This window comes from Sorex fumeus, unplaced genomic scaffold (genome assembly GCF_029834395.1).
Source record: "Sorex fumeus unplaced genomic scaffold, SorFum_2.1 ptg000098l, whole genome shotgun sequence".
NCBI lineage: Eukaryota > Metazoa > Chordata > Mammalia > Eulipotyphla > Soricidae > Sorex > Sorex fumeus.
In genome coordinates this window covers 5,413,567-5,433,552 of record NW_026606155.1, presented here as the reverse complement: position 1 = coordinate 5,433,552, position 19,986 = coordinate 5,413,567, and the positions used below count along the sequence as shown (strand labels likewise).

Genomic DNA, 19,986 nt, shown 5'->3' with positions numbered 1-19,986 from the left:
GATCACTCCTGTCAGGCCCAGGAGACCATATGTGGTCCCAGGGGTCAAACGGGGGCCAGCTGCATGCAAGATCACCGCCCTCCCCACCGTTCTGTCGCTCCAGCCCCTGCCAGAGCCCTTTTAATAGCACTGACTTGTCCCTACAAGACTGCAGGGAGGGAGCTAGAACAATAGCACAGCGTTTGCCTTGCATGCAGCCGACCCGCGTTCGATCCCCGGCATCCCCATATGGTCCCCTGAGCACCGCCAGGAGTAATTCCTGAGTGCAGGAGCCAGGAGTAACCCCTGTGCATCATTGGGTCTGACCTAAAAAATAAAAATTAAAAAAAAAAAGACTGCAGGGAGATCAGAACCCAGGAGGCTGGACACTGGCACAGCCCAAGGCTCGGTTCTAAGTGTGCTGCGTTCTGAGTGAAGATAGGAGGAGAAGGCATTAGAACAATTCTTGGGACTAATGGGGCAGCTAAAGAAAATAAAGGTGGGGTGGGCTGGAGAGATGGCACAGTGGGTAAGGGCAGTGCCTTGCCTCGCATACAGCTGCCCCGGGTGTGATCCTCCTAAGTTCCATCTGGAGTGATCCCTGCGCCAGAAATAACCCTGAGCCCCGCCATGTGTGTGAGAGGAGGGGAGGAGAGGAGGAGGATGAGATAGAAAAAGAGAAGAAGGGGAAGGAAAAAGAGAAGGGAAGGGGAGGGGAGGGAAAGGGTTGTCAAAGTTCTAAGTTCCGGTGGTGGAGGAAGGAGCTAGTGATCTGCAGCGACGTGTCAGGGTGAGAAACGGTCTCAGTCCCCATACCTGTCCTGGCTCTCCAGGGACTGGCTTAGGAAACAGGGCAGGCGGGGGGGGGGAGGGGGGGGTTCAGCACTTCCTGAAAGTGCATCTCTGCAGAGATTAGTCCTGAAGCAAGTGGAGTCTGGCATTGGCATGGCGGCAGCTGTGTGTGGCTCCAGCTAGGAGGGGACTCAGCCCACACCCCCCTCCTGAGGGTGCCCCAGAGTTTTCATCCAGGAGACCCTGTGCCCACGAATTTTGGCAGCTTGGCTTACATCTCTTCCAAGATTCAGTTGTGAGTCTGTAGAGCTGGGCCCATGGATGAATGTATGTGGTGGCGGCTGTGGGTGTGGCTGCCGGGACTTTTGGAAGTCAGGGTGGGGTTGTGTGTTGCAAGTTGAGCCTTCTTGCATTATAGTCTTTGTCTTTTGAACTTCAGGGCTTCTATGTTACTTTCCTGGTGTCATTTGGTTTACTCCCTCTGGGCGGTCAATATTGTGGAATTTGGAGGTGTCACCCTACCGCATATGAGGCCATATACTCCAGAAACTCCAGGATCTGTTGAACTAGGATGATGGATGAATTTATGTGGCAACAGTTCTGAGATGTGGGAGTGGTTAATGGGACTTCTAGAAGGGGGGTGGGGGGGAGGCTGCCCCTCTCTGAGAAGGTATGTAATTTGCAACTCAGCACTTTCTGCCCAGTTCACAGAGTGTTCACGTCTCTTGCACCCATTCGGGCTTTCGCCAGCAGTGGGTGGCAGCATGGCAGGAAAACAGAGCTAATGTGAGCGGAAGGGGAAAGTGATAGACGTGGCAGGACTCACAGGCACTGACCGGAAAGGGTCTCCCAATGAAGCAGCCTGTAGCACTGTAGCACTGTCCTCCTGTTGTTCATCAATTTGCTCGAGCGGGCCCAGTAACGTCTCCATTGTGAGACTTCTTGTTATTGTGTTTGGCATATCGAATACATCACAGATAGCTTGCCAGGCTTTGCCGTGCAGGCAAGATACTCTCAGTAGCTTGCCAGGCTCTCTGAGAGGGGCAGAAGAATCGGATCTGTGTCAACCGGGTCAGCTGCATGCAAGGCAAATGCTCTACCCGCTGTGCTATCGCTCCAGCCCATGAAGCAGCCTACAAAGAATCAATTGGGAATTGAGCTCAACACGCAGCCCAGTTAACATATTAAAAATCCCATTTGTATATGGATAGATATGAATGTACATCTCGTTGTTTACAATCTCCATGGCAAAATATTTCACTCCTGTGACATCCTGGTAGAGACCCACATTTCACGGGGCCTCTCAGTGCAGCCCCAAGGAAAAAGACTGCAGCAATTAATTCCCTGTTGAGTGTTTTTGTAAACAGTTCACTTGTTTACATTCAAATAATCAAAGGAAATCTGAAGTGAAGTCATCCAAACCCAACCAAATCATGAAACCAGAAAAACCTAGATCGCTACACAACCAGTTACCAAGAACATTCTGGGGGCTGGAGTGACAGTACAGCTGGTAGGGTGCTGGCCTTGCCTGAGTTCGATCCCTGGCACCACATATGGTCCCCAGAGCCCCACCAGGAATGATCTCTAGACAGAGCTAGGAGTAAGCCCTGACCACCAATAGTGGTGGCTCCCCATGCATTAATAAAAGAAAAGAGGAGGAGGAGGAGGAGGAGGAGGAGGAGGAGGAGGAGGAGGAGGAGGAGGAGGAGGAGGAGGAGGAGGAGAAGGAGGAGGAGAAGGAGGAGAAGGAGGAGGAGAAGGAAGAGAAGGAGGAGAAGGAGGAGGAGGAGAAGGAGGAGGAGGAGAAGGAGAAAGAGAGAATTCAGCACAGAGCAACAATGCCTTGCTCCCACATGCCTTTGGCTGACAACATGGCAGACAAGGCAAGGCCCCTATGCCAGGAAATATTTCATCTAACAGACATCAGCTAACAGCCTCAATGCCTCAGCACACAGGCGTGGAAACCAGCCCCCTTGGAGGTCATGACCAAGCCTTGGTTCACTGGCAAAACGGGGATCGAGCCTGATCCCTGAGTTTCCAGCAACGATTCCTTCAACACAGTGTCTAGTGCACAGGAAAGAGTCAGCAGATGTGGACTGCCAATGTTAGTGTGGCTCTAGCATTAGGAGCATCAACACGGCAGGTGCTATGGGTGTCCCACAGTAGAAGCGTGGTGAGGTGAAGGCTACCTAGAAAGACTGCAGGTCAAGAGACACCTGAGGTCTTCTCAGAATGGGGACAGGCAGCCGTCCCCTCCCCCCCCCCCCCCCCCGCCCTGCGCGTGCGCACACACACACACAGCCCCGCCCTTACTTCCTAAATCTTGGAAGAGGTGCAAGCCAAGCCGCTAAAATTCATGGGTACAGGGGCTCCTGGCTGAAAACTCTAGGGCACCCTCGGGAGGGGTTGTGGGCTGGCTGAATCCCCACCAAGCTGAAGCCCCAACAGATGTACTCACACCCCACAGCTGCCGCCATGCCAACACCAGACTCCACTGCTTCAGGACTAATCTCTGCAGAGATGCCAAACCAACAAAAATTCAAGATACACCGGTTTTGGAACTCTAGAGCCTTCTGGGGGGGGGGGGGGGAGGGGAGCCTCCTCCAACCCCTCCCCCCTACTTCCAGAAGCCTCAGCAACCAAACCCACATCCCAGAATTATTGCCACATAAATTCATCCATCAGCCCAGCTCAACAGATTCTAGAGTTTCTGGAGTGTATGGCCTCATATTCAGTAGGGTATTCATATTCACCTCCAAAGACCACAATATTGACAGCCCAGAGAGAGTTTGCAAAATTATACCTGAAAGTAACACAGAAGCGAACGAAGTTCAATAAACAGACTATAATACAGTAGGTTCAACTAGCAACAAATAGCTTAGTAAACCCTTAGACGAGGACTTAATGACCCCAGGGTAAGATATAACAATTTGCACAATTTATTATTTTATTTATTGGATCTCTGTGAGATATAGTTACAAGCTTTCATGTTTGAGTTACAATCACACAATGATCAAACACCCATCCCTCCACCAGTGCACAACACAAATTATCTTTTACAGAAGTATTTTTTGATCATTCCACTAGCCATTGGTTGTAACAAGCAATATCAGATAAATTAGTCTGTGAAGTTAAAAAAAAAAAAGGGGGAGAGGAAAAATTCCACCTGGTAAATGCCATCTGTATTTATGGACACACCATCATTCAGTGAAAAGGATGAGTTGTAAGCTACTGTCTATCTACAAGTATACCGAGTTAGTGGGCCCAAGTCATTCTGAGAGTCGTATCACCTTTGTTGCTATGTCATGCTAGTGTTTGCCATTTGTGTAAGTTTGCAATCATGGGACATAATGATTTGGGGTTACATTTCTTGTTTCATTATGTTTTGTTAATATTATCTTAATAACTGTACAATATTCTGTCATCACTAGATAGATACTGCTGTACTTTCAAAGTCAATTCATTGAACCTCCAACTCTATCTAATGGAGAAGATAACTTGCTTCCAAAAGTACACTTTGTACCTCAGAAACATGAACTTAATATGCAAATAAATAGGTAGAGAATTTAAAAAAGAAAGCTTAGCTAAGTTCTAAGGTATGAATGTCACATAGATAAGTGGATGGGGAAGGCAGAGGGGGAGAAGCGAGGGTATGGCATGGGCAGGCATTTCAGAAGAGACACTAAAACCACGTCTGGATGCAGAAAGTACAGCAGGAAAATGGGTAGGAATTTTCAAGAAAAGCTGGGAAATGGGCAGAGAGAAAGCACACCAGGTGTTGGTGACTGTAAGGGCCTCATATGTTAGATGATGGAATCCAGGTATAATCCAGTAAGTGGTGAGAAGAAAATAAAATCAGGAAGCAACATCCCAAAGTAAAGTTACTCTACCGCATTATCCACATTTTACCCAGAAGGATAAACCAGTGATTTTCAAACTTTAAATATCCCAAAGATGCAAAAAGGTACAGTAGAAATGACACATGCACTCGTATGTTCATGGAATCACTATTTACAGTAGCCAGAATCTGGAGAAAAACCAAGTGCCCAAGAACAGATGACCGTTTTAAGAAACTTTGGTACATCTACACAATGGAATACTACGCGGTTGTATTGAAATGAAATGAGATTGTATTGAAATGAGATTGTATTGAAATGAAATGAGATGAAATCATGAAATGTGCATATAAGTGGACCAACATGGAGAGTATCATGCTAAGTGAAATGAGTCAGAAAGAGAGGGACAGACATAGAATGACTGCACTCATTCGTGGAATATAAAGTAACATAATAGGAGACTAACACCTAAGGATAGTACAGATAAGAGTCAGGAGGATCACTCCACAGCTTGGAAGTGGATCTCATGTACTGGGGGGAAAAGCAGCTGTAATGTAGAAGGGACCACTAAGTAAATGATGGTTGGACGGATCGCTTGGGATGGTAGATGCATGCTGAAAGTAGGCTATGGACCAGACATGATGGCTGCTTAGTACCTGTATTGCAAACCATAACACCCAAAAGGAGAGAGAGAGAGAGAGAGAGAGAGAGAGAGAGAGAGAGAGAGAGGAAATGTGCCTGCCACAGAGGCAAGTGATGGTAAGAGGTGGTGGTTGTGGGAGGGATACTGGGAACACTGATGGTAGAGAATGGGCACTGGTAGAGAGATGGATACGCAAACATTGTTTGACTAAAATGCAATCATGAAAGCTTTTAAGTGTGTAACTGTATCTCAGTTACAGTGATTCATAGGAAGAAAGAAAGAAAGAAAGAAAGAAAGAAAGATAAAAGATAAGAAAAGAAAAGAAAAGAAAAGAAAAGAAAAGAAAAGAACAAGTGGATCCCTCCAGGATCCAATTAAAGGAATACTTTTAAGTAGGTATGTTTGGAATAGGAGACTGGGATTAGACCTTGCAAGTAAGCTCACCTCTGTCTACTAAGGTTGTTCCATGGAGAAGAATGACTGGGTAGGAACCAGGTAGACCAGATGGTTGACACTGGATAGCATACTGTTTCTCATTGTGCCGTGGATAGAAACATGATATTGGGAATCCTGGGTCTTGATTATAGGCTATTTGATTTTAAACAACTGAAACCTTGACGGGTAACTTTTCATTCTGAGCTTCTGTGTCCCATGACATCTTAAAAATAACGCTAATTTAGCTATCTCACGGATATAGGTGTTCCTGTTAAGGTACTATGTTTTTCTTATTTTACAAATACAACATGCATTGTTACCAAAAATTTTCACCCAGAAGTGGCTACCTGCTACCAAAGGAAAATGTAAGAAATTGATTCCTTGTGCGATAAAGGAAAATGGCATGAATGCATTCATGATGTGCAACTATTAATAACTTCAAGGATGACTGAGAGGGTAAGCAATATTTGGTCAGAAGAGAAAAACCACGGCAGCAGTTTCTTATGTGACAGTTGGATTCAAAGAAAAAAAAACAGCCCCGAACAACCCTTATGTCAATGAGGAATCGGATACACTGGCCATAGCACTTGTAAGAGCGACATCTCAAAACTAAACCCAGGGTTGGGTAACTGTCAAGCCCAGTGATTTCCTCCTGAGAGTGGTCTGTATCCACGCTGACAGGCCCCATCTGTATTCATGCAGGGATGGATTCTGAATAATACCTGTGAGACCCTGGGAAAATGAAGGAGGCTGCCATGCCACTCTCCATGACAGATGACCCACCGGAGTGGGCAGAAGCCTGCCAGGCCCTATAACACAACAGCCTCCTCTGTGAGATGAGGCACATGCAAGCTGGGAGGAGGGGTGATCTAATCTGTGGAAAGCCACAGAAGTGGCAGATCTGGGACCAGAACTCAAGTCTCCTGATTGCTAGCCCCGGGGTCTGATCACTGTATCATTTTCCTCCTGCTGTTCATCGATTTGCTCAAGCAGGCACCAGTAACGTCTCACAACAAATTGTGAGACTTCTTGTTACTGTTATTGGCATATCAAATACATCACGGTAGCTTGCCAGGCTTTGCCATGCAGGCGAGATACTCTAGGTAGCTTGCCGGGCTCTCCGAGAAGGGCAGAGGATCAAACCCGGATCGGCCGCATGCAAGGAAAACGTCCTACAAGCACCTTATTAAATTGTCAGTAAGTGGGTTGTACGGCAAAACAAATAAACTAAATCACGCAGGGTGGGAAAGATTTACTTCATAAGTCATTGATTTACATAAAATAAACCTGCATTTGTATAGGTTATAGTTAGTGGCATATAAAACTATATGGGGCTGGGGCTGGAGTGATAGCACAGTGGGTAGGGCGTTTGCCTTGCATGCAGCCAACATGGCCGACCCAGGTTCGATTCCCAGCATCCCATATGGTCCCCTGAGCACCGCCAGGAGTAATTCCTGAGTGCACGAGCCAGGAGTAACCCCTGAGCATCGCCAGGTGTGACCCAAAAAAGCAAAAAAAAAAAAAAACTATATGGGGCTGTGGGGAGTAAGATGGGAACTGTCTCAGTATGTCTGTTCATGCTCTACCACTGAAACTAATCTCTGTGTAAACTATGCATAAGCATAAAGAAGAAAGTGATTTATGAGGAAGAGTGCAAAACAGAAGGTGAAGACAATGCCCTTTATGGGGGCTAAGAGTTGGTGGGCAGGGCAGAGAGTCAGGTCAATCTGTTAGGACAAGAAGTACCTTTAGGGATGGGGGTTGAGTCATACCCAGTGGGTGCTCAGAGAATTTTCCTGGCCCTGTGCTCACAAATGATGCCAGGCAGTGCTTGGGGAAACTTATGTGGCACCAGGGATTGAACAGGGACCAGGAGGATGCAAGGTGAGTGACTTAATGCCTGCGCTGTTTCTCTGGCCCAAGACAAGAAACATCTTAACTGCTGGTCTTTGTTGGATGAGCAACATCTGCATCTGAATGGGTGTGAGAACAGAGAGGACTACAGGATACATTCTGGGTACCCTGAAGGTGAAACAGAGATTCCTTCCAATCTAAGTTAAAGTCTTCAAGCCAAAAGGAAGTCAACTGAAGAAACAAAACAATAATATGTTGCAGCAAAAAAAAAATCAACATAACCAAGTCATCAATATCTCTCCTTTTATGGTGGTCCAGTTCCTGGGATTCAATTCCTGTGCTACCAGTTCTGAGGTTTATACTGCTAAAGGCCATCCTCACATGCAAGGATGTAATTTTTGTACAGGAAGCAAAATCAATGAAAAAAAAAAACTCTGAAAAGTAAACAGGGACTTTCTTGAAATTATTAGAATATAATTACTCCTATAACTAGAGTTTAAATGGACAGCTGTATTCAATATATTATGTGTTAAAGTTCCCAAAGAGAAGAAATGCTGAGGGCAGTTTAAAAAAAATAAATAAAACAACAAAAACTGACATTCTGACTTCCCTTTCAGTAATCACTTATAAGTGGCTAATCAGAGAAGTGAAGCAATAGGACAGTGGCCTTGCTTGAGGCCAAAATGATTTTAATCCCTGGCATCCCATATGGTCCCCCAAACAATGGCAGGATTAATTCCTGAGTGCAGAGTCAGGATTAACCCCTGAGCATCACTGGGTGTGACCCCAAAAGGAAACCAAAAAAAAAACTAATCAGAAAATGGATTTCTCCAACAACCAAATTTAGAAACCAAGATATTGAGAGAGGAATAAAAAACCTCAAGCATTACCACTACTAGAGAAGAGTCAAAAATAAAAGCCAAGAGGCCCACTTCTTTGGCCACTACACTGACAGTGATGACCAGGTTTATCAGGTGATCATTCTCTCACTGAGGCTACAAAGAATGGCATGTGATTCCTGTCCAAAAACAAAACAAACACTCCCCTCCAATGTTCATCGATTTGCTCGAGCAGGCCCAGTAACGTCTCCATATTTTGAGACTTGTTGTTACTGTCCCTCTGCCAGTACCTTCATGTGTGCGGAGAGTGGTCTCAGCATGGTGGTGGCGGGTCCTGGAGGTCTTCGGCTGCCGAAGCCCTGGTCGGGGCGGGGAGGAAAGCTCAACCCGCTCCCCTCCAAGAGGCCCCGGCGAGGAACAGCCAGGCGCGGGGGCAGAAGACTGCACTGTTCTCGTCCGGGAGCTGGATTTTATAGTCTCTGAGTCTTGGCCGTTGATGGGATTACATGGCGCCAGGGGGTCAGGTGGTGGGTGTGACCCTCGCCTACTGGAATTTGGAGGATCTGGGTGGAGGATGGAGGATCTGGGTGGAGGAAACAGAGGGACAAATCCACGCGGGTTTCTGGGCCGAGATCTCCAAGCCTACTCGGATTGGAGTCGAGCATCCTCCATTTGCGGCCACGCAACACCTTATCAGGACATCTTTTTATGACATCTTATTATCTCATTCCTACTTTGGACAAACTTGCAGGCTATCGAATGTAGCCTGCCCACAGGGCAGAGTCTGGCAAACTCCCCGTGGCATACCCAATATGCCAAATACCAGTAACAATGATGGGTCTCATTCTCCTAAAGAGCCTTGAATATAATCTCAGGGCTAGGATGAAAGAGACGTTACTGGGGCCTGCTCAAGGCAATCGACGAATAACAGGATGATTAAATGAAAAAAATGAAAAAATGTTGTTACTGTGTTTGGCATATTGAATGTGTCATGGGTAGCTTGCCAGGCTTTGCCATGAGGGCGAGATACTCTCAGTAGCTTGCCAGGCTCTCCGAGAGGGGCAGAGGAATTGAACCCGGCTCGGCCAGACTGGCTGCGCGCAAGGCAAACGCCTTACTGCTGTGCTATCACTCCAGCCCATGTGATTCCTAGTCTTTTTTATTATTTCTTCATATACACTGAAGCATGTGGATATTTACAGATCAATACTCATATTCACCAAGGTAGACACTCTCCCAGCAAGTATTCCGTGTTCTTATTGAGGTCACAGAACACATAAGAGAAACACTCTGGTGCACAAACTAAGGGAGAAATTTTTCTTATTAGGAAGATTCACAGGCTAGAGCGATAGGACAGCAGGTGTGGCACTTGCCTTCCACTGAAGCCAGCTTACCCGGACTCAATCCCCAGCTCCAAATATGGTTCCCCAAGCCCAAGGAGGAGTGATCCTAAAATAAAGCCAGGAGTAAGCCCTGAGCACCACCGGAGGTGGCCCCAAAAGAAAACCAAAGCAAAAGTATCTAAGAAAAGGCTGTCCCAAGTTGGATCTGGCAAATAGAAAGTATAGAATATTCAAGAACTCAGTGAGGAAGGATTTTTTTTCAGAAGGAATTTAAAGGATCTGGCGGGGAGGTAGGGGGAGCCTGTCTTGATCACTTTCCATTGGGTGCCTTTCTTCCATTCTCTGGGGAGGAAGAGCTTCGCAGTCGACTGCTATAAGAAGTCTGTCCTCTGTCCAAGATCAGACAGAGGGTGGGCGGGACCATTCTGCCAAGAGGACCCGTCACCCCTTGTAAAGTTGCTATCCTAAGCCTCAGCCCTCACTGCACTCTGACGTGGAGAATATATTAGACTTCGAGACACGATGCTTTATTTTCAACTGACTTTTTACTATCTAAAAGGAGAGTCAGCTGTTGTTCTTTTTGTTTGTTTGTTTGGCCTTTGGTTTGGGGGCCACACCGGGCAGTGCTCAGGGCTTATTCCTGGCTCTGTGCTCAGGGAACACTCCTCTGCAGTGAGTGAGGCATGTGGTGCTAGGGATTAAACCAGGGTGGGCCACATGCAAGGCAGGTGCCTGATTCCCCATATGAGCTCTCCAGCCCTTATCTTGCTTTTTGGAACCTCTCAAGCAGTGCTCAGGAGACCCGAAGGCACCACTGGCATTCTTGGCCAACAGGGCCGGGAGTCCATGTGAGACCCATCGGAGGTAAGACTTCTTGGGATCCTGCAGTTCCAGGGATCTCGGGGCCACCCTAGGGGTCATGGGGGTCTGCAGGGCTGCACCTGGCAATGCTCAGATGATCCTGTGGGTTGAGGACTGGAACAGGAGTGAAGCATGTGAAGTGTGCTCCTTAATCCTGCTCTGTCTTCTCACCTGTCCCACTGGATGTGAAGAATGGGGCTCTGACCCCTAGAACCACAAGTCTAACTTGAAGTGTCTCAGGTCACAGGTATGGAGCATCCTGGTGTCTGTCCGCAGGACAGGAGGGTCTGTGGATGGGCTCATGCACTCAGAATCTTCAGAGCTTTGTGGGGACTGACCCTGCTCCTGTTCACGCTGCCTTTCCTGGGGGTGGGCAAAACCCAGACAGAGCAAGCTCAGGCTCACTTGGGAGTTGACAGGGCTCCTCAGATCTGGTAAAAAAAATAATCCATTAAAAAAAAGTGCATGCAAAAGAGGGGAAAATGGAACATAACGTCACATGTGATCATCAAGCTCCTTGTTGCATTTTAAAACACTCTTTTGACTTGAAAAGAAATCAACTACAAGGAGAACTGCAAGTGAATAATGCACTGTTTCTGGGTATTTGGCATGAGTGACAAAGGAGCAGCAATGATAAAGTAACGACGATGCATAAGGCAACGAAGCTAGAGATAAGTTCATCAACTCCGAGAGCTTGTAGTAGCCTATGGAGTGGTCCTAATGACAGTGTTTTGTTTATCAAGTCACTTAGAAAAAAATAAATAAATAACCCACAAGCACAAGCAGCATCAACATCAACATTTAGAGCAAGGAGAGGCAATTGCTCAATGTAAACAGAGAGAGCGAGCACTTCATTGAGCGGGCTCTTGAGAGATAGGTCTAATTTGGACAGGAAGGAAGGCAGGAAAGGCACGATGAGCAAGGAAAGTCATCAGTGAAGTAAAAACACACAGTGCACACGTTCAAAGGAACAAGCAATAAGCCAGGAAAGAGAACAACCGGGACCTAACGAGAGGCAAGTGGGGGGGGAAGGACTCCAGATGTTGGAGAGCTGGGTTAAACGCTTCGCACTTCACCCTCTAGTGTCCCTGATGAGTCTGAATGCAGAAAGAAAGACAAGAAGAAGAAAAGCAACGGCAGGGCTCAGCTGCCAAGGCAACCGGACCGCCGCAGCCCTGCGACCAGGCAGGTGTGAACATCGCAGCTAAGGTGTGCGACCCCTCGTCCCCAGCTGGTACCACCACGAAATGGTATGTGAGCGCCATGGTGACCTCCAGCAGGTGCTGCAACCAGAAGGTGTGTGCCAGCACCGTGAGCAAGCGCATGAGTTTGCAACAGCAGCAGCAGGAGGGGCTGGGCACCTAGTGGCAAGGGGTTTAAGGCAGCTTGCACACAGTGGACCCAGGCTCAACCCCCAGGACCACCAGGAGCGACCCCAGAGCACAGAGCCGGGAGGAAGCCTTGAGTACTTCCAGGTATGGCCAAACAGAAACAGCAGCAGCACCAAAAGGGAAGCAGGGAGAAAAGATTGCTCTGGACTTTTCCATAAGCTCCGTTAGTAGAGAAGAGGAAGGTTTTTTTTTTTTTCCTCCACCTTTGAGTGCTAAAAGCAGCCTATTATCTTCACACTCAGTCCGCGTCTGCCTGCCTGCCTCTTCATCTCCCGCCAGGGGTGGTGGTAGGGGAACAAAAGATCTCCAAGGAAAGAACTTCCAAAGAACTTCTGATGAAACCTCATCTTTGATAGACTCTCAGTTATTGCAGTTCTCAACAGCACAAACCATGACTTTGCTCACAAGGAGAAAGCCAAGTTGTCATTTCAAGCACTGAAAGGAATCTCAAAATTTGGAGTCCAAATAGTAAACATATTTAGAGATAACATCCATTAGCATCCTTTTTTGGCTTTGCTTTTCACAGATAATATCATCTATCTTTTTTATATTTTTTAGTTGTTTGGTTTGGGGGCCATAGCCATTGGTGCTTATGACTAACTCCCAGCTCTGCATTTATGGATCACTCCTGGCAGGCTTGGGGGACCATATAGGGTGCCAGGGATCAAAGCCAGGTCAGCCACATGCAAGGCAAATGCCCTAACCACGGCACTATTGCTCCAGCCCCAGAAGATATCATCTCTTGTACTAAGAAAGGAACTTGTTATTTAGATCCCTTCTCTCAAAAAAAAAAAAAGAAAAAAATCTTTCTTTTTTTTCCCCCCTCAAAAGTAAACACATTCGGGGGCTGGAGCAATAACACAGCAGGTAGGGCATTTGCCTTGCACATGGCCAACCTGGGTTAAATTCCCAGCATCCCATATGGTCCCCCGAGCACTGCCAGGAGTAATTCCTGAGTGCAAAGCCAGGAATAACCCCTGTGCATCGCTGGGTGTGACTCCCCAAAAAAAGCAAAAAAAAAAAAAAAGTAAACACCTTTAAGGTTTCACATTTGTTTATTTTGCAGTGCCAGGGATGGATAGGAGGGTATCACACATGCATAGCATACACTTTACCTTTGAGTCACATCCTTGGCCCCAAGAGGAAAGCAGTTTTTAAAAAGCTTAGGAAGATCCTATAAAATAATCAGGTATGTTAAAATAACAAAATAAAAATGAACTGCCAGCAGATAAAAGCTCAAGAAAAAAATGTAAAAAGGAAAAAAAAATACGTGAAAGAGGAAAAAAATAAAACCAGAAGAGAGAAAAGAAGTCTTATTGAATGTAGCGCAAAGAATAGCCGTTGCCGAAAATATACCGAGCTGTGGTGAGCAAGGCAAGCAAATGCAAAAGAACTTGACAAAAAAAAAAATTTCAAAGGACTTCCAAGAAAAACACGGTCAGCATTCTCAACGACGAGAGTGACTCAAACATTCAATCCATTATACATTTCCAGTCGAGGACAATGGCCCACGTAAACATTTTTCAACACGGGAAGACAGCTGGGAATAGCGAGTTCTTATCCTACCAGTGGATAAACTTCAACTAAGCAGAAACTATGGCATGAAGTCCGGGAAGGAGCTTTGACTCCATTTTACTCTAAGGACTAAGACTGAAACAGATGCTGACTGTAGGGATTGTGGAATAAAAAGCCTGTGAACCGGAAGAGATTCTTGTAGCAACCACCACACCTCCTACTCATGATAATGGAACAATAGCAAAGACCACCAGAGCACTTAGGCAACGATTCACAAACCTCCTGAAAATATCTCGGTTCCTCGAATGCCCTCAGATTTTTATTGCTTTACACTTGCCTTTCCAGCCAACGGTGATAAAGCAAAGTGGTTCTAGAATGTCTCCGTCCCTCAAATCTGCCTATCTAGAGTCTTCGGGTTGTTTGGCTGGCTTTTTGGCTATGGCAGGTGGGTCTGACTTACAAAAGGGGAGAAAGGAATGTGGGTGGGCAGATGCTTTGGATCAAGACTACTCTGGATCTTTAGACGCTTCTTTAATTCACAAGCTATTGGCGAATTAAAGGATTATGGAAATGACTTCCACCTGTAAAACTACAGGTGAACCTGGTTTCACTGAAACTCGCCCTTTCTTGTTGCCTGCTTATACTTTCCTCCTCATCAGTCTTCTTCTGAATGACTGGGCCTGACTTCATTCATGGAGATGTGGGGGACCTTTTCTCTCCTGCTCCAGTTTCAAACTTCATTTCCCGGGGCTGGTGCAATAGCATAGCGGGTAGGGCGTTTGCCTGGCACGAGGCCTACCCAGCATCCCATATGGTCCCCTGTGTGCCGCCAGGGGTGATTCCTAAGTGCAGAGCCAGGAGTAACCCCTGTGCATTGCTGGGTGTGACTCAAAAAGAAAAAAAAAAGAAAAAAAACCTTCATTTCCCAACTGTGGATCCTTCCTTCTGGTTTGGGGACTATGTTGCTAGCTACCAAACACAGATAGTAAACCGGACAGGTTTCATGAATTAAAATGCATTGCGTGGCTGTATATGGCAGGGGTCTCCAAATGTTTTGATCCTGCCTGGGCAGGATAAGAATCGTGAGCACGTGGAGATTCATTTATGGGTTTTAAGGACAAGCGTGACTCCGTCAGTATGTGATGCACCACCTTACAGAACGCTTTGTTGAAACTCTAAAGGATTGAATATACAAACTGTAAGTGGGCAAGTGAGCTTTTGCTGTGACTAGAAATTATTAACCATATTTAATAAAACTCAGTGCGATTTAATAAGCTTTATTATCCCTGAACACCTCCGCTTCGTCCCTTGTGGCTGAGCAATGTAAAGTTCAGCTTGTTTTAATTCTTGGTTTCAGTGACTGTCAGAACCATCACTAAGATATGCAGATGCAGAAGGAGTTGGGGGTGGGTCACGGCCCCAAGTCCCTCTGCTTTTTTTATCCCCATCTCCTCAGTAAGGAAAAGGTTGGGGGGAAGGTCGAAAAATTATTATTTTTTTACTACTGCTAACTCCAATAAAGCTAACAAATGTCCTTCTCTCGTGATATGTTTCACCTGAAAGTTTATTAATGTGAATGAATTTTTATATTAAAAGAAATGATTTAAAGCCACAGAAACTTGGTAGGAATTTTTTCTCACCATGTTAAGATGTTCCAGGGTTAATAAACTGAACATGCAGGTATGAGTGGTTTTATTAGGTATCACATATTCTATTATATGGGGATAGGGGTAACCCAGAGTTGGTGGTGCTCAGAGTCTAGTCCAGGCTATGAGCTCAGGAGTGCCCCCTGGAGGTGCTCCAGGGACCATATACATAGATGCTTTGAGACCACCAGGTCAGGATTCCATCACAAAACCTGCACCCCTCAGCCTCCAAGGTCGCTTGACCAGGCAGGTGCACATGGGCACCTGTGCCAACAACTCTGAACACCGACAAACCACAAAGCACGTTATGAGGACCAGCTCTATGCTCTGGATGATGGAGAACCACAGGAAAGCTGTGGAGAGGAAAGGTAGGCAGAGCCGGGGCGGGGGACCATGCCACAAGAGACCCGGGTTCAGTTCCGATCCAGGCACCGGATGCAGAGATGCCCCTCTCCCTCTCACCGCCTTCTGGCCACCCCTCATCTCCACATTCCTCTCGGCGGTCCATCCCTCCACTCACTCTCGAGGCCACTGTCAGTGGGATGGACTAGTGGCTGACCTGAATTTTCCCACCAAAACCAGGAGGCATGAGCATCCCCCCCCCCCACACACACACACTAGAAGTGGCGGGCACCCTGGACTCAGGAACTCACATGGCACCAAGATTCCGCTGTCTTACCTGAACACCTCAAGCACGAGCCTCTCAGGTAAGTTGGGAGCCACCAGGCCAAAGGCTTTTTGGAAATCTTCCAAAGTTAAGTAGCCACGATCTATTGGGAAACAAAAGACAAGGCATGCACTTCCTCCTCCAGACCCGACGGCCTACATTTCCGCCATGATTATCCGTGGGAAACTGTAGCAATTACGAGTATGTAAATAATTATTCTATAAATAATTATAATAATTATTTGGTGATTATTTAGAAGAGCAGTAAATTACACTTGATTTTTTTTCTTTAACCAAAGGCAATCTGAAAGAAAAGAATTCCCCCTGAAAGAATAGAAGAATCGAGAATCAGGAGCTGGAGCAAAAAAGTACAGGGGTAAGACACTTGCCTTGCACTCAGCCAACTGGGGTTCAATCCCCGGGCTCCTATGTGGTCCTCCAAGTACAGCTAGAAATAATTCCTGAGTGTAGAGTCAAGAGTAAACCCTGAGCAATAGTACAGCGGTTAGGGCATTTATCTTGCATGCAGCCAACCCAGGTTTGATCCCCGGCATCCCATATGATCCCCCAAGCACCGCCAGGAGTAATTCTTGAGTGCAGAGCCAGGAGTAACCCCTGAGCATTGCTAAGTGTGACTCAAAAAGTCAAAAAAAAAAAAAGAGTAACCCCTGAGCATGGCCGGGTGTGACCCAAATCCCCTGCCACCCAAAAAAGAATATAGAATCTGGGCTGGAGTGATAGAACAGTGGCTAGATAGGGCGTTTGCCTTGCATGTGGCCAACATGGGCCGACAGAGGTTCGATTCTTCTGCCCCTCTCGGAGAGCCCAGCAAACTACCGAGAGTATCACGCCCACATGGCAATGCCTGGCAAGCTACCCATGATGTATTTGATATGCCAAAAACAGTAACAACAAGTCTCACAATAGTTACTGGTGCCCACTCGAGCAAATCAATGAACAATGGGAAGACAGTGACAGTTATAGAATCTAGTGGGGGAAAGGGGGTGTGGAGCTGATTCCAAAGTCTGAGCTCATGCTCTACAAATGGGAGAGTAACTGGGAACTACAGCACCATGCTACCCTGAGCACCTCCAGAAGCACTCCCAAGGCCCCTGCCAGGAACAGCCCCCACACATAGCCCAGTGAGGCCCCAAAACCCAAACCAAGAATGGAGCTAATGGTGCAGAGAGAGATCAGAGGGCTGGGGTACAGGCTTTGTGAGTGGGAGCCCAGTACTCTATGGTTCCTAGCACCTCCTGGAGTGACCCCTGGAAACAGAGTCAAGAAAAGTCACACAGCACCACCTAAACGTGACCTAAAAAACAACATAACAAAGGGCTAAAACAACAGTACAGCAAGTAGGGTGCCTCCCTTGCATGCAGTTAACCCCAGTTCCATCTCCAGCACCCCTTATGGTCCCCCAAGTACCACCAGGATTATGCCTGCATGCAGAGCCCGGAGTAAGCCCTGAATCTGACAGGGGATAACTATGCTTAGAAAAAAATATATTAAAAAATGTGCAAACAAAAATCTAGTCACGCTCTTCTTCCAAACAGCACCCACGGAGCTCAGAGAGCATCTCAGCTCCGTCACTGGCTGGTTCTGAGTCCCAGGGAAAGACTGTCACGCCATATGCTGTGATGATGACACAAGCTCGAGGTCTGGGAAATTCCCATTACAATTTCTCCTTCGAAATCCACTTAAACTCTGGCTTGCGATCAGAACTCTATTAATGTTTTGGGAAAACAACAGTAGCAGCCAAGCCACTGGGGCCAGACTCCACAGGTCTTTTCTACCCTGGACGGGCGGGGTGAGTCCTTCAGGGGTCTGAAGACCCTCCTCTCAGCCACACCGAGGACTCCAATCACAGATACCCCAATGCTCCCCACTCCCACCCCTTGACCCAAGGCTTATGACCCCATTAGGGCCAACCCTTTGGCTGTCCCCAATAGAATAGAGCCAAATCACAGAGACAATTCTATAACTGCAAGCATTCTTAACTGTCAATAATTTAAGACAGAAAAAAAATTTTCATGCAGATATCAAAGGTACTAAATAACAGACGTAACATAATCCCCCAAATATTCAGATCTGCTGAGGAGACGGTCCCATTCACAGTTCCTTAACAGTCATCTTTTTGGACCCAAACACTTGAAACACACTTACAATGCCTGTCAAAAGCTGTGAAGATGTGTCTGATTTCATTCCGAAAGATTTGAGCTTCCTTCTTTCTCCTTACTATATTTAAAAACTCCTGAAGTGGTATGCCTAAAAGTTAAAAACAAACAAGCAAACTTTTTTTTTGACAAGACTTTTTCCTCCTAAAGGAAAAACAAGACAGGAACAACAAAATGATTAAGTATTACACTCAATTTTTTAACCTTCCTTTTGATAAGCAATATTTATTCCTAAAAATAAATTCATAAAGGGGCTGGAGAGATTTAATATAGAGGGCAAGTCACCTGCAAGTGGCTACCCTGGGTTCAACCCCCAGCATCTCATACAGTCCCCAGAACCCGTCAGGAGTGATCCTTGAGCACAGAAGCAGGAGTAAGCCCTGAGCACCACCAGGTGTGGCCCAAGAAACAACAACATTATCTATAAAAGAAAAAGATTTTGCTAACTGCTAAGTAAATCCAACACTAGCGACCGAGGGCCTGAACGACAAGCATTCGTGGAGTTCACTGAGCTTTTTCAGGGGAGAAAGGAATGGTGACCTCAAAAAAGCACCATGCTCTTCCCTCTCCTGGATCTAACACGCCTAAAGCGACTTATTAAACCAGGTCTCATCATGTTTCTCGCCTTCTGTTTCTTTGATCCCTTTTTTCCTACCCAGATGTCATTTCAGCGGGTTCCTTTTCCAACTGGGAGATCGGGGTGAAGAAGTAGTTTCTCAAAAGTCAATACCAATCGCACACCACAGATAAAGGTGAAGAGAATATTCCATAAACAATAGAGCTGGCACAGGCCCCAGTCCTGGGCTCACCCCCACGACTGTTCTGCAGCCTCAGGCTCTGCTTCCTGTGAGCTTCCTAATAAAACAGCCCAGCAGGATCATATGAGATTGGAGACTCTGCTTACAATGTCTATTAAAATGAATTCTAATGTGATCTTTCTGGTAGGTTTAACGTGCGGAGCCAAGAATTTAAACGTTTTTTTGTGAACCGAGCCCTACATCTATAAAAAGAGTTGTCTCATTTTTAGGACTCAGGATTTCCATGAGAAAAATGTATCCCTGTTTTAAAAATAGGCCTTTAATCATACAAGAACCACGTGCTAAGGGCTAAGAACTTGCACCCTTTTTGGTTTGGGTGAGATTACACTGAGCTGTACACCTTTCCTAAAATAGATCTGGCAGTATTATAAAAGGGAATCGCTTTTTTCGTGTTCCAGTGTTTTCTCATTTGTAGCTCAAGATTTAGAAATGTAGGAGCCAGGGAGATAACTCAATGGGCCAAACATATGCTTTGTATGTGGGAGACCCAGGGTTCAACCCCCCAGCACGGCTAGAAGTGACCCCTAAGCACAGAACAAGGAGTAACTCCTGAGTACCACCAGGTGTGGCATCCCTGCCACCCCCCAAAAAAAAAGAAAATATGATTTAGAAGTTTCAAGAAGTCAACAGATCAGTATGTTTCTCAATAATCCTTTTGCAACCTCTTAGGACCTACAGTCTTCAAGGCACTGTAGGGGAGCCAGGAGGGGAGGCAACCACAGGGCAGCTCAGGAACCAATAAAAACAGAAGGAGTCCGTCACCGCGCAAGCTCAGGAGCCAATGAAAACAGAGGGAGGTGGTTATCACACAGGCTCAGAAGCCAATGAACACCGAGGAAGGCAGTCACCACGCAGTCTCAGGAGCCAATAAAAACAGAGGGAGCTGGATACCACAGTCTAAGGAGCCAATGAACACTGAGGGAGGCAGTCACCACGCAGGCTCAGGAGCCAATAAATACCAAGGGAGGCAGACTCAGGAGCCAATGAAAACAGAGGAAGGTGGTTACTACAAGGCTCAGAAGCCAATGAACACCGAGGAAGGCGGCCACCACGCAGGCTCAGGAGCCAATGAAAACAGAGGGAGGCGGTTACCACACAGGCTCAGGAGCCAATGAACACAGTAGCGGAGCAGGGAGGTGAAGCCTACTGCTGTCCTCCTCCAGAGCAGACTTGGGTTGGAAGCTTTTGGAG

At 46.6% G+C, this 19,986-nt stretch overlaps 1 protein-coding gene across 1 annotated transcript in view; it reads right to left on the bottom strand.

The window, feature by feature from the left end:
- The window catches only part of EFCAB11 (EF-hand calcium binding domain 11), a 199,537-nt gene that overhangs the window by 156,748 nt on the left and 22,803 nt on the right, over window positions 1-19,986 (bottom strand). Inside the window, exons 4-5 of the mRNA XM_056134212.1 lie at window positions 17,967-18,068; window positions 15,814-15,904 (exon numbers count right to left, since the gene is read on the bottom strand). Coding sequence (XP_055990187.1) covers window positions 15,814-15,904; window positions 17,967-18,068 — 193 coding nt within the window. The remainder of the gene's footprint in view (window positions 1-15,813; window positions 15,905-17,966; window positions 18,069-19,986) is intronic.